The 12,132-nt window shown below is 69.7% G+C and overlaps 1 protein-coding gene across 1 annotated transcript; it reads left to right on the top strand.

The window, feature by feature from the left end:
* Positions 1-1,944: 1,944 nt before the first annotated feature.
* Positions 1,945-12,129, top strand: PEA15 (proliferation and apoptosis adaptor protein 15). Its single transcript, XM_068921933.1, has 4 exons — positions 1,945-2,045; positions 7,604-7,777; positions 8,979-9,134; positions 10,766-12,129. The coding sequence occupies exons 2-4, from the start codon at positions 7,606-7,608 to the stop codon at positions 10,828-10,830; spliced, it is 393 nt and encodes a 130-aa protein (XP_068778034.1). The 5' UTR covers positions 1,945-2,045; positions 7,604-7,605; the 3' UTR covers positions 10,831-12,129.
* The last annotated feature ends 3 nt before the right edge of the window (positions 12,130-12,132 follow it).

Raw genomic sequence — 12,132 nt, forward strand, 5'->3', positions numbered from 1 at the left:
GACTTTCCCGGGTCTCGCTAAGGGAAAGCGCTGGGGCCGGGGGGGAGGGACTGTGACACCTCCAGGGCACGATGACATGCCTGTGGTGATGGGGACACCTGAAGAAGAGGGGACTCCCCCGCCACGGATGGCCTGAGCTGTGAGTCTTTCCTGGGGTGCCGTCCCTGTCCCCAAGGCCTCTCGTGGGGACGGGCAGGGGGGCTGGCAGCCTTCAGGGCAGGCGTGGGACCCTGCGCGAGCGTGGCAGGGGGTGCATGGGGCCGCGGCACTGTGACAGGGCACGGGGCAGCGTGGCGGGGTCTGTGCACAGGGACAGGGGAGCCCACGTGCACGCGCGTGTGCGTTGGCAGGGCAGGTGGGGTTGTGCTTGTAACACACCTGATGTCCAGCCTGTCCCCAGGGCCATTTGCCAGGACTGCGAGGTCTCGTTGCGCACCCTGTGTGCCCTTGCACACCCACAGCCCTCATACAGGCACCCTTGCACACTCACGGACCCCTGTGCACTCACATACTGCTCCACACTCGCACCCCCGCTATGCTCCCACACACAGCCCACTCATACCCCTGCACTGCCCCACACCCCCTATGTACACTTGCACCCCCTGCACGTGGCCTTGCACACCCACAGCCCCCCCTGCACACCACAGCCCCTATGCACACTTGCACCCCCTGCACGTGGCCTTGCACACCCACAGTTCCCCATGCACACCACAGGCCCTGTGCACACTTGCACCCCCTGCACATGGCCTTGCACACCCACAGCCCCTATGCACACTTGCACCCCCTGCACGCGGCCTTGCACACCCACAGCCCCTATGCACACTTGCACCCCCTGCACGCGGCCTTGCACACCCACAGCCCCCCCTGCACACCACAGCCCCTGTGCACACTTGCACCCCCTGCACGCGGCCTTGCACACCCACAGCCCCCCATGCACTCACCCCCCCATGCACACTCCCCCTCTGCACAGGCACCCCACCCCCTGGGGAGGGGGGACCAGTCAGGTTCCCCCCTGAGGGGGCTAGGGCCCTGGGCTGGGGGGAAGTGAAAGGACCAGTTTGAGCCAGTTCCTCTTTCTGTCCCCATTCTGGGCCTTGGGGGGGGATGAGAGGGTCGAGGGGGTCTGCAGCTGGAGACCCTACCATAACAGGGGCCCTAAATCCCCCCCGCGCTGCAAGCTCCTTCAGACACGTTGCACCATTGCCTCAAAGCTGCACTCACGCTCAGACTCGCACAAACACCCCCGTGCTGCAATCACACTTGCCTGTCTCCCGCCATCACCCCTGAGCTGCAATCTCCCTCGCACAATCACCCCCACACCGCGTTCACACTTGTGTCTCGCAGTCACCCCCCTGCCGCACCTCGCACAACCGTCCCACAGTCAGCCCCATGCTGCAGTCACGCTCGCGCAATCACCCCACGATGCATGCATTCACACACACACACCTCCCACAAGCACCCCCGTGCTGCGTTCACACTCACACATCTTGCACAATTGCTCCCAGGCGGTGATAACACTCGCACAATCACCCCCACAAGGCGCTCACATGTCCCTCCCTTGCACAAGCACCCCCACACTGCACTCACACTCGCACAAGCACACCTGCACCGGAATCTCACTCGCACAATCACCCCGCACTGCAATCTCGCTCGCGCGGCCACCCCACAATCGCACACCCCGGGCAGTTCACCACCGCACAACCGTGTGCTGGCACACTCGCACTCACACCCTGCTCACGCTCGGCCCTTCGCACACCCGCGCCCCCGCACACTGCCCCTCACCCCCCACTCACACTCACCCCTCACTCACCGCCACTCACACTCACCGCGGCCCCGCCTCCCTCCCGGCGGCGGCGGCGCGGGGCCGGGCGGGGCCGCCCCGCCCCCTCCGCCCCGCCCCGCTTCGCCCCGCCCCCTCCGCCCAGTTCCGCCCCGCCCCCTCGCCCCGCCCCTCCCCGCCGCGCTCGCAGAGCGGCAGGAGCGCGGCACCGAGCGGCCGCACCGGCACCGCCTCCGCCCCCGCCACCGGCCCCGGCACCGCGCCGGTAAGTGCGCCGCTCCCGGCCCCGGTCCGGTCCCGCTCCCGGTCCCGGGCGGGGCCGCCCGCGGGCACCGGGGGTCCCCAGCCGCCCCCTCCATCCCGCCCCTTCCCCCGCCGGGCACCGCACCGCCCCGTCCCGGAGAGCCCCCGGTGATGCCCCCCCCCGCCTCCGGTGATCCCCCCTGCCCGGTGACCCCCCCCCCCGCGTTGGCGATGCCCCTCCCCCGAAAGGGTAGTGACCCCCCCCCCACCGTGGAAATCCCCCCCCCCGGTAGCGGTGCCCCCCCCCCCCGGTAATGTCCCCGGTGCCCGGCCAGCGCCCAGTCCTGCCCCCCCCCCCCACCAGCACATCCCTGCCCGGCTGCGGCCAGCGAGGGGTTAACGGCACAGGGTGCCCCCCCACCCCGGTGTTACCGGGGGTGCCAGCTCCCCCCCCGGCTCCCCCCCGCCCCCGGCTCCCCTCTGCCCCTTCCACTTCCCCTTTCGCCCCGGTGCCCGCGGGGGGGCCCGAACCCGTGACCCACCCACGGCCGGGGGGGGCAGGGGCTAAGGCGCCGAGCCCCCCGGGCTGGTGTCGCCCCACGGGTCCGGCTGTGGGGCAGGATGCCCCCCGGCACACCCGGTTTCCTGGTGGGGAGCACCGGGGGTCCCCCATGCCGCCCACTCCCCTCGGTGCCCCCCGCTCTCAGTGGGACTCTGGTTTCCCCATCTCCCCCCAGTCCCCCCGATGCCATCTGCTACCTCCCTCCCCACCGCGGGGACCCCACCCGGGTCCCCTCAATGCCACCCAGTACTGCAGGGTCATGGGCCCCCCCATGTCCCCCCGGTCCCCTCGATGCCAGCCCTGTCCCCCATCTCCACCTGGTTCCCCATCTCCACCCAGTCCCCGTGATGCCACCCGATGGAGGGGGGCACAGGGTCCCCATCTCCACCCGGTCCCCACAATGCCACCCATTGCCAGTGGGGCACGAAGTCCCCCATCTCCACCCAGTCCCCTTGATGCCATCCTGCTCCCCCACCTGCACCTCGTCCCCTCTATGCCGCCTGGGCACTGGGTGTGTCCCCCATCTCCCCCCAAGTCCCCTTGACACCACCGGCTCCCCTCGATGCCAGCCCTCTCCCCCATCTCCAGTGGGTCCCCTCGATGCCACCCAGTCCCCCTGATGCCACCAGGTCCTCTTTACCAGCCTCGTCCCCCATCTCCACTGAGACCCCTTGATGCCACCCGGTCCCCCATCTCCACCGATCTCGCTGCCACCCAGTAGCCGCAGTCACGGGGTGGCCCTCACCCCCCGCCAGCGGGGCCGGGGCTGGGAGAGCGCTGGGGGTGCCCCGGCGGGGCTGGGGCCCACCTCGGCGCGGGGGTCGGGGGCGCTCGCGTTGGCTCCGTGCCTCAGTTTCCCCCCCTGCGTGGGCGAGGACAGCGATGCCTGGCGGGGGCGGCGGGAGGGCGCCCGAGCCGGGGGTCCCGAGGTGCCTGCACGGGGCCGGGCCCCCAGCCCCCAGCCGGCCCCGCGGGGCGGAGGCAGCGGGGAGCGAGGAAGAGGAGGATGGAGGAACGCCACGGGAAAGGGAAGCGCGAGGCAGCCACGTGCCCCTGGCCCGGCCCGGCCCGGCCCGACGGGGCCAAACTGGGCCGAGCCGGGGCCGCGGAGACGCCGGAGACGCCTCTTCCGCCCCGCGGCCCCAGGAAGGGGAGGGCTGTGGGGGGACACGAGTCATCCCCCCCCCCCGCGCCCGGCGTTTCCGGCACGGCTGCGGTCAGCCGCCGGATGGACCCCAGCCGCCCCGGGGGGAAACTGAGGCACGGGGCTGGCCCGTCCCCCTCCCCGAGACAGTGCCACGTGTGTTCCCCCCCCCCAGTGGCCTCCCGGCACTCCCGGGGGGCACTGAGCGCCCAGAGCCTTGCACGCCTGATGCGTCGCACAGCCGGCGCGCCTGTCGCACAGCCGGTGCCCGCGGTGCTGCTCGGCGGTGCCAGCGGGCCGCGGCTGCTCACTGCCGCTCTGGCACACGCTTGTGCAAGGCCGCTGCAAGCCCCCCCCCCCCCGCCTGTGGGGGCCAGCTGCGGCGGGATGGGGCCAGATGTGCCCCAGATGTGGCGAGGCCGAGGGGGCCGGTGGCTCCTGGCCCTGCCGGGGCACGGGGGGGGCAGGAGGAGGGGTCCCCCCCCCGGGGCAGGATGCATCCCCCAGGCACCAATGCCCCTGTGCCAGCCCCCCCCAAGCAGGCCGTGCCATGGGGCAGGATGAAGCCCCGTGGGGCAGGATGGGGGCCCCAGCGACCCCCCCCCCCCGGCGGGCTGCGGGGTCAGCAGTGGCCTCGCCAGCCCGCGGCACTGGCGCGGCGCCGGCGCTGAGGCCAGCACAATCCCGGCGTGCCACTGCGCCCCGCACCCCGGGCGGCTCTCGGTGGGTGCTGGGTGCCGCCGCCGCGGCCTCCAGCCGGGTCCCTGCATCCTGCCAGGACAGGGGAAACTGAGGCACGGGCTGGGCAGGCCCCAGGGTCCTGCCCCCCCAGCCGCTCCATCACCCCCCGGCGCTCTTAGAGCTGGGGCCGGACCCCGGCGTCCTGCTCCTGCCTGAGCCCGTCCGGCTCTGACCGCTGGCCCTCGCTGCCCTCCTTTCCTGGGGGATGGCACTTGGGGGGAGGACAGCGGGCGCTGCCGTCTGTCACCCCCGCCGGCCCTGTGCCCTCCGCCTGGGCTGAGACCCCACCAACTCGGTGCACGGCCCAGGGAGCCCAGCAGAGGGGTGGCAGCGGGGCGCAGCGGTGCGAGCCGGCCGGGGGCACGGCCGGACACCTGGGTCCCGCTCCAGGCGTGACTCAGTTTCCCCACCGTGCGCCGGGGGGGGGGGGGGAGGGGGGCAGGGTGAATGTGTCCCGCAGTGTCAGCGCTGCCATTGTCCCCCAGCTGCACAAAGGCCTATTGTCCCCTCGGCTTTTGTTCTGGGGGGGGGGGATGGAGGGGACTGAAGGGACAGGACCCAGGATGGGGACGGGGATGAGGGGGCTGGGTGGCAGGGAGGGAGGGAGGGAGAAAGGAGGATTGAGGGAGCGAGGAAGGAGGGCGAGCGGGTGCAGGGGGAGGAAGGCTACGGGGAAGGGAGGAGGGGGCCGATGGAGGGGAGGGATGGATGGGGGGTGGTGGGGGCCGGGGGGCGATGGGGGCCGGGGGCAGCCGCGGCCTCGCCACCGCCTCCTCCTCCTCCTCCCCGGCCCCATTATTTCCATCTGGGGGCAGGAAACCCGATGGGGGCCATCTCGGGCCCGTCCCCCCCCCCCGCTCCCTGGGTCCCCCATCCTCGGTGGCCCCTCGGCATCGGCCCCTCGTCGCCCCCCAAAATCCTGGCGGGGGGCAGGTTCCCCTTCCGCCCCCGCCAAGTCCCCTAACCCAACGCGGGTGCCCCCCCGGCTCCCACTGCCGTGAGCGCCCCCCGCCCCCCCCGCAGAGGGGACCCAGGCATCCGGCTCTGTGCCCCCCCCCAAACTTTTCGCCGCCGCGGCCTCCTCGCCCGCACCTGTGCGCGCCGCGATGGACGGAGCGAGGGAGACAAAGGGAGGAAGGAAAGCGCCGGGCCGGGAGCCGCCATCCTGCCCCCCGCATCCTGCCGGCCCCCCCGCCCCGCCGGGGGGATTTAGGGCAGCGCCGCCGGGGGGGATTATATGGGCCTAAATGGGGTCACAAGCCCCCGTGTCCCCCCCCCCCCCCCCAGGCCGAGCCGGGGGGGGGGGGGCCAGGCCGTGGTCACCCCCAGCGTGGGTCCGTGCCGCTTTGCCCCCAAGCGCTGGGATCCCAGGGGAGGGGGCACCCATGGGTGCGTGCCTGTGCTGCCCCCCCCCGCCCAGCTGCCATGTGGGAACCATGGTTGTGGGGGGGGGGTCTTTGTCCCCAGCTGTGAGCCCCCCCCCCCAACCAGGAAGAGGACCCAGGAGTCCTGCGCCCCCCCCCGTAGTACTGGGGGGGGGGAACCTCCTGGGAGGGCAGCGGTGGCGTTTAGTCCATCCATGCCCCCCCCCCCCGCGTAACCCCTGGGGGTGTCTGCAGCCCACGGTTTTGTGAATGGGCCCCCGGCGGCCACACCCCTCATGCATATTCATGAGGTGCTTTGCATGGATCTTGTGAATGGAGGCGGGAGAGGGGGCTGGGCCCCTCCCCAGCTGTTGGGGGGGGGGGTCCCCTGTAATGCCGTCGTCCCCCGGGCCCCAAGCTGGCACCCTCACCTGGCAGTGGGGGGCAGCCCCCCCCCCCGGTGGGGACAGCAGCAAGGACGCCCTGCAGCTGGCGATGGCACGCTCCATGGTTTTGGGGGGGGGGGGAGTGGCAGCCAGGGCACCCCAGGGTGGGGACAGCACACATGGCACCCTGGGGTGGGGATGGTGTGCCGGGTGCTGCGGATGGCACCCTGGGGTGGTGACAGCTGACAGGGTGGTGGGGGACGGCGTGCAGGGCGCTGGGTGAGGATGACATGCATGGGGTGGGGACAGCAGTTGGGGCACCCCAAGGCGGGGGGGGGGGCCCATGGAGCACCCTCGGGTGGGCACAGCAGCCCAGCCCCCGGGAGGGCTTTGGGGCTGGGGGGACCCAGGCGGCTGGGTGCCAGGAGCCCCTGGGCGATGGTTGAGGGGGGGGGGTCTTGAGGCGACTGAGTCTGGGGGAGGCTCTGGCATCCCCCCCCCCAACAAGCCAGGTCACGCGTGGCAGCAGCATGGGGGGGGGGGGGTGCATGGTGTGTGTGTGTGTGTGTGTGTGTGTGTGTGTGTGTGTACAGGTGCCAGGGTGTGTGGGTGGCTGTGCGGGGGCGTGCGCACATGCGTGCACATGCACTGCGCGGTGTGTGTGTGTCTGTGGCTGGCAGTGTGTAGTTGTGTCGTGGTGCGTGTACGTGTGCTGCTGCCCAGCAGGTGTGTTGGTGCCGTGTGTGTGTGTGTGTGTGTGTGTGTGTGTGTGTGTCCTGGCCCTGGGGGCACCCATGGGTGTTGGGGGTATGTGTTTGGGGGGGGGGCATTCAAAAGGGGAGGCTGCATCATCACCACGGCAACCACATCCCTGGGCAGCGGTTGCCACGGTGACCGAGCCACAACAGGAGATGGTGACAGGGACCCAGGGATGAGGAGACTCAGGGCTGAATCCCCCCCCCCCCCAGCTGTGTGCATGCAAGGAGCACTGTGCAAAGGGGTGCGCGTGTGCAAGGCCAAGGTGTGCATGTAAGGAGCACTGTGCAAGGGGAGGGCCCTGTGCAAGGCCAGGGCGAGCGTGCAAGAAGTGCTGTGCCGGTGGGGGGGGGGGTGTCTGTGCAAGGCCAGGTTGTGTGAGGCGGGGGGGGGGGGGGGGGAGGACACCGCGCCAGCCTGCGGGCGAATGTGCAGCCAAGTGGGCGCTGATGGCGCCGAGCCGGGCTCGGCGCAGCCCCGGCCCTGTCACATCCCATGAACGTCACATGAGTCACGGGCCAGCGGCGTCCGGGCGCGCGCGCCGGGCCGGGCACGCGGGGCGGCACGTGGGCCCGGCTGCAGGGGGCTGAGGCCCAGGCAGCTCGTCACGCGTGTGTCCCTGCCCAGAGATGGCCGAGTACCGCAGACTGCTGGAGGAGCTGGCCCAGAACATCACGGCCGAGGACCTGGAGCAGCTGAAGTCGGCGTGCAAGGAGGACATCCCCAGCGAGAAGAGCGAGGCCATCGCCACCAGCCACGACTGGTTCGCCTTCCTCGAGAAGCACAGCAAGCTGGACAAGGGTGAGCCCGGCCCCCGGCCCCATCCCTGTCTGTCCCCTTCCCTGATCCTTGTCCCTTTCCTGGTCCCCCTCCCTGTCCCCTGCCTCGATCCCTGTCCCTTTCCCTGATTCCTGTCCCTGCCCCAATTCCTGTTTACTGTCCTGATCCCCATCCCTGTCCCCTGCCCTGTTCCCCATTTGTATCCCTGTCCCCTACCCCAATTCTTGTTCCCTGTCCTGGTCCCCCTCGCTGTCCCTGTCCCCTTGCCTGATCCCTGTCCCCTGCCCCAATCCCTGTTCCCTGTCCTGATCCCCATCCCTGTCCCTGTCCCCTTGCCTGATCCCTGTCCCCTGCCCCAGTCCCTGTCCCCTGCCCCGGTCCCCATTTGTGTCCCTGTCCCCTGCCCCAATTCCTGTTTGCTGTCCTGGTCCGCCTCCCTGTCCCCAGCCCTGATCCCCATCTCCATCCCTGTCCCCTGCCCCAGTTCCTGTCCCCTGCCCCTTGTCCTGGTCCCCATCACCATCCTGTCCCCTGTTGCTGCCCTGCTCCCAGTCCAGTCCTAGTCCCTGTCTCCTGTTTGTCCCAGTGCCTTTCCCTGTTCTCTGCCCCAGTCCTGGTCCCTGTCCCATGTCCTGGTCCCCAGTCCCTGTCCCCTGCCCTGGTCCCTGTCCTAGACTTTGTCCTAGCCTCCATCTGTGTCCCTAGTCCCAGTCCCTGTCCCCTGCTCCTGTCCCCTGTTCCCACCGTGGTCCTTGTGTCCTGCACTTGTTCCTGTCCCTATCCATAGTCCCCATCCCTTGTCCTCTGCCCGGTCCCCTATCACACGACAGACCCCCCCCCCCCCCCGCCACGAGTGTGTGCAGACATGGGGGGGAGTCATGCGTGGGCATGCAGCTTTCGCATCTGTGCACATGGGTGTGGACATGTGTGCACACACATGTGCAAGCCTGTGCACACCTGCCTGGACAGCCCCCCCGTACACGTGCTCAGGCAGGAATGCACACGCGTGTGCCCCCCCCATGCAAGAGCACATGCACACATGTGCATGCACACGCGTGCAAGTGCAGGCAGCCTTCATGCACTGTTTGCACACCGGCGGGCAGGCAGGCGTGTGCACACGTGCGAGGAAGCCCCCAGTTGTGCACGCGCAGGTGCACTCCTGCGTGTGCACACGGCCACACACACGCACGGCCACTCGTGCAGCCCTGTTGTCACCCCGCAGACAACCTGTCCTACATCGAGCACATCTTCGAGATCTCCCGCCGCCCTGACCTGCTCACCATGGTGGTGCAGTACCGCACCCAGGTGCTCAAGATCTCCGAGGAGGACGAGGTGGACACCAAGCTCACCCGCATCCCCAGCGCCAAAAAGTACAAAGGTGAGACTCCCTCCCTCGCCCTGGGGCAGTGCCAGGGACACCTCTGTCCCCAAGAGCTGTACCAGGACCCCCAGGCAGCACCAAGGACCCCTCCTGTCCCCAAGGGCTGTACCAGGACCCCCAGGGCAGCGCCAGGGACCCCTCTGTCCCCAAGGGCTGTACCAGGACCCCCAGGGCAGCGCCAGGGACCCCGCTGTCCCCAAGGGCTGTACCAGGACCCCCAAGGCAGTGCCAGGGACCCCTCCTGTCCCCAAGGGCTGTACCAGGACCCCCAGAGCAGCGCCAGGGACCCCTCTGTCCCCAAGGGCTGTACCAGGACCCCCAGGGCAGCGCCAGGGACCCCTCCTGTCCCCAAGGGCTGTACCAGGACCCCCAGAGCAGCGCCAGGGACCCCTCTGTCCCCAAGGGCTGTACCAGGGCCCCCAGGGCAGCGCCAGGGACCCCGCTGTCCCCAAGGGCTGTACCAGGACCCCCAGGGCAGCGCCAGGGACCCCGCTGTCCCCAAGGGCTGTACCAGGACCCCCGGGGCAGCGCCAGGGACCCCTCCTGTCCTCAAGGGCTGCGCCAGGGACCCCCGGGGCAGCGCCAGGGATCCCGCTGTCCCCAAGGGCTGTACCAGGACCCCCGGGGCAGCGCCAGGGACCCCTCCTGTCCCCAAGAGCTGTACCAGGACCCCCAGGGCAGCGCCAGGGATCCCTCTGTCCCCAAGGGCTGTACCAGGGCCCCCAGGCAGCACCAAGGACCCCTCCTGTCCCCAAGGGCTGTACCAGGACCCCCAGGGCAGCGCCAGGGACCCCTCCTGTCCCCAAGGGCTGCGCCAGGGACCCCCAGGGCAGCGCCAGGGATCCCTCCTGTCCCCAAGGGCTGTACCAGGACCCCCAGGGCAGCGCCAGGGACCCCTCCTGTCCCCAAGGGCTGTACCAGGACCCCCAGGCAGCACCAAGGACCCCTCCTGTCCCCAAGAGCTGTACCAGGACCCCCAGGGCAGCGCCAGGGACCCCTCCTGTCCCCAAGAGCTGTACCAGGACCCCCAGGGCAGCGCCAGGGATCCCTCTGTCCCCAAGGGCTGTACCAGGGCCCCCAGGCAGCACCAAGGACCCCTCCTGTCCCCAAGGGCTGTACCAGGACCCCCAGGGCAGCGCCAGGGACCCCTCCTGTCCCCAAGGGCTGCGCCAGGGACCCCCAGGGCAGCGCCAGGGATCCCTCCTGTCCCCAAGGGCTGTACCAGGACCCCCAGGGCAGCGCCAGGGACCCCTCCTGTCCCCAAGGGCTGTACCAGGACCCCCAGGCAGCACCAAGGACCCCTCCTGTCCCCAAGAGCTGTACCAGGACCCCCAGGGCAGCGCCAGGGACCCCTCCTGTCCCCAAGGGCTGCGCCAGGACCCCCAGGCAGCACCAAGGACCCCTCCTGTCCCCAAGGGCTGTACCAGGACCCCCAGGGCAGCGCCAGGGACCCCTCTGTCCCTAAGGGCTGTACCAGGACCCCCAGGGCAGTGCCAGGGACCTCCCCCCCCCATCACCCAGGGCAGTGCCAGGACTCCAAGGCTGGTCCAGGGTTCCCCCGACACCTCGGGGTCCCTCTGGCAAGGCAGGGGGGGAACAGGCCACCACTGACCCCCGTGTCTCGGCAGACATCATCCGGCAGCCCTCGGAAGAGGAGATCATCAAACTGGCTCCCCCGCCCAAGAAAGCCTGAGGGTGGGACGAGCAGGAGGAGGAGGCAGAGGAAGGCTGCGGCCCCCGTGTCCCCCGCCGCCTCTCCAGCCCTGGGGTGCGGGCAGGCGGGGGGGGCAGGCACGGGCACTAACAAAGTCTTAACGCCCCCCCCGGGGCCGGGCTGGGGGCCGGGGCGGCTCTGCGTGTGCGTGCGTGTGCGTGTGCGTGTGCGTGCGTGTTGGGGGGGGGAGGGGGCAGCTTTGCTATTCCCAGGGGAACCCCCTCAAAACCATTGCTGGGGGGGGAGGGAGACAGCCCCCCCCCCCAAACCAGTGCTGGGATGGGGGCACAGGGACCAACAGGACATCGCGGGGAGGGGACGAAGGACAGGGCAGGTTGGGATGGAAGAGAGCAGGAGGAGAGGAGGAGCTTGGGGGGGGTCTTTGCTGAGCCTCCCCCAAGACAGGCTGGAGGATGGACTGAGTTTGTCAGGCCTCGGTCCCATGCTTGGGGGGAGGGGGATGAACTGCACTCCCCTCGCCCCAAATGGGGCTGCTGGAAGCAGCGGGTTGGGGTTGAGGAGGCGACATGGCGGGGGGGACAGTGAGAGGTGACCCCTGTGTGGGGTGGCGATGTTCAATTTTGGAGGGGGCACCCCAGACCCGCACAGGCACCCTGGTGCCCTTATCCCCCCCTGCCTCCACCCCCCCCAACCAGCTACACTGATTAATGGGGGGGAAGCACCCAGGCCTCCCCCAGTGCTGTACTGGGAGGGAAGGGCATTGGACTGGGGGCACTGGGGGCAGGAAGATGGGCACAACTCTCCATCAATGGGGTTACAGGGGGTTAATTGGGGTTCAACAGCTCTAGCTACTAACCGGGGTGGGGGGGCACTGGAGAGAGTTTAATGTTAATATATTTTATTTAATAAAAGCTAAAACCCGCAGAGCGCCTGTGTGCAGCCACCGGCTCATCTGTGTCCCCATGTCCCCTCCTCCCCTATTTATTGTCTCCAGGACAGGGACAATACCCTCTCCCCCCAAAAAAACCCTGTGCGTGTTTCTTGTTGCAAAATGACTGTTCGGGACCACCCCCAACCCCCAAAGTGAGATCCTGGGAAGGGAGGGGAAGAGTGCTGGCAGGGGGCACCCATGGGTGGGGGGCACCCCCCCAAGGGTCAGCACACTGTGAGGTGCCCTCTCCCAGCCCTTTGGGGCCCCTTGCTGTCCCCTGCCAGGACACAGGGACCCTTCGCTGTTCCCTGCCAGCTCCCCCCCCCGCTCCGACCGCGCTAACTGTGTGTACATATATCTTATAAATAGATGTATAATTAAAGCTGCTC

Source organism: Struthio camelus, chromosome 30 (assembly GCF_040807025.1).
Source record: "Struthio camelus isolate bStrCam1 chromosome 30, bStrCam1.hap1, whole genome shotgun sequence".
Taxonomy (NCBI): domain Eukaryota; kingdom Metazoa; phylum Chordata; class Aves; order Struthioniformes; family Struthionidae; genus Struthio; species Struthio camelus.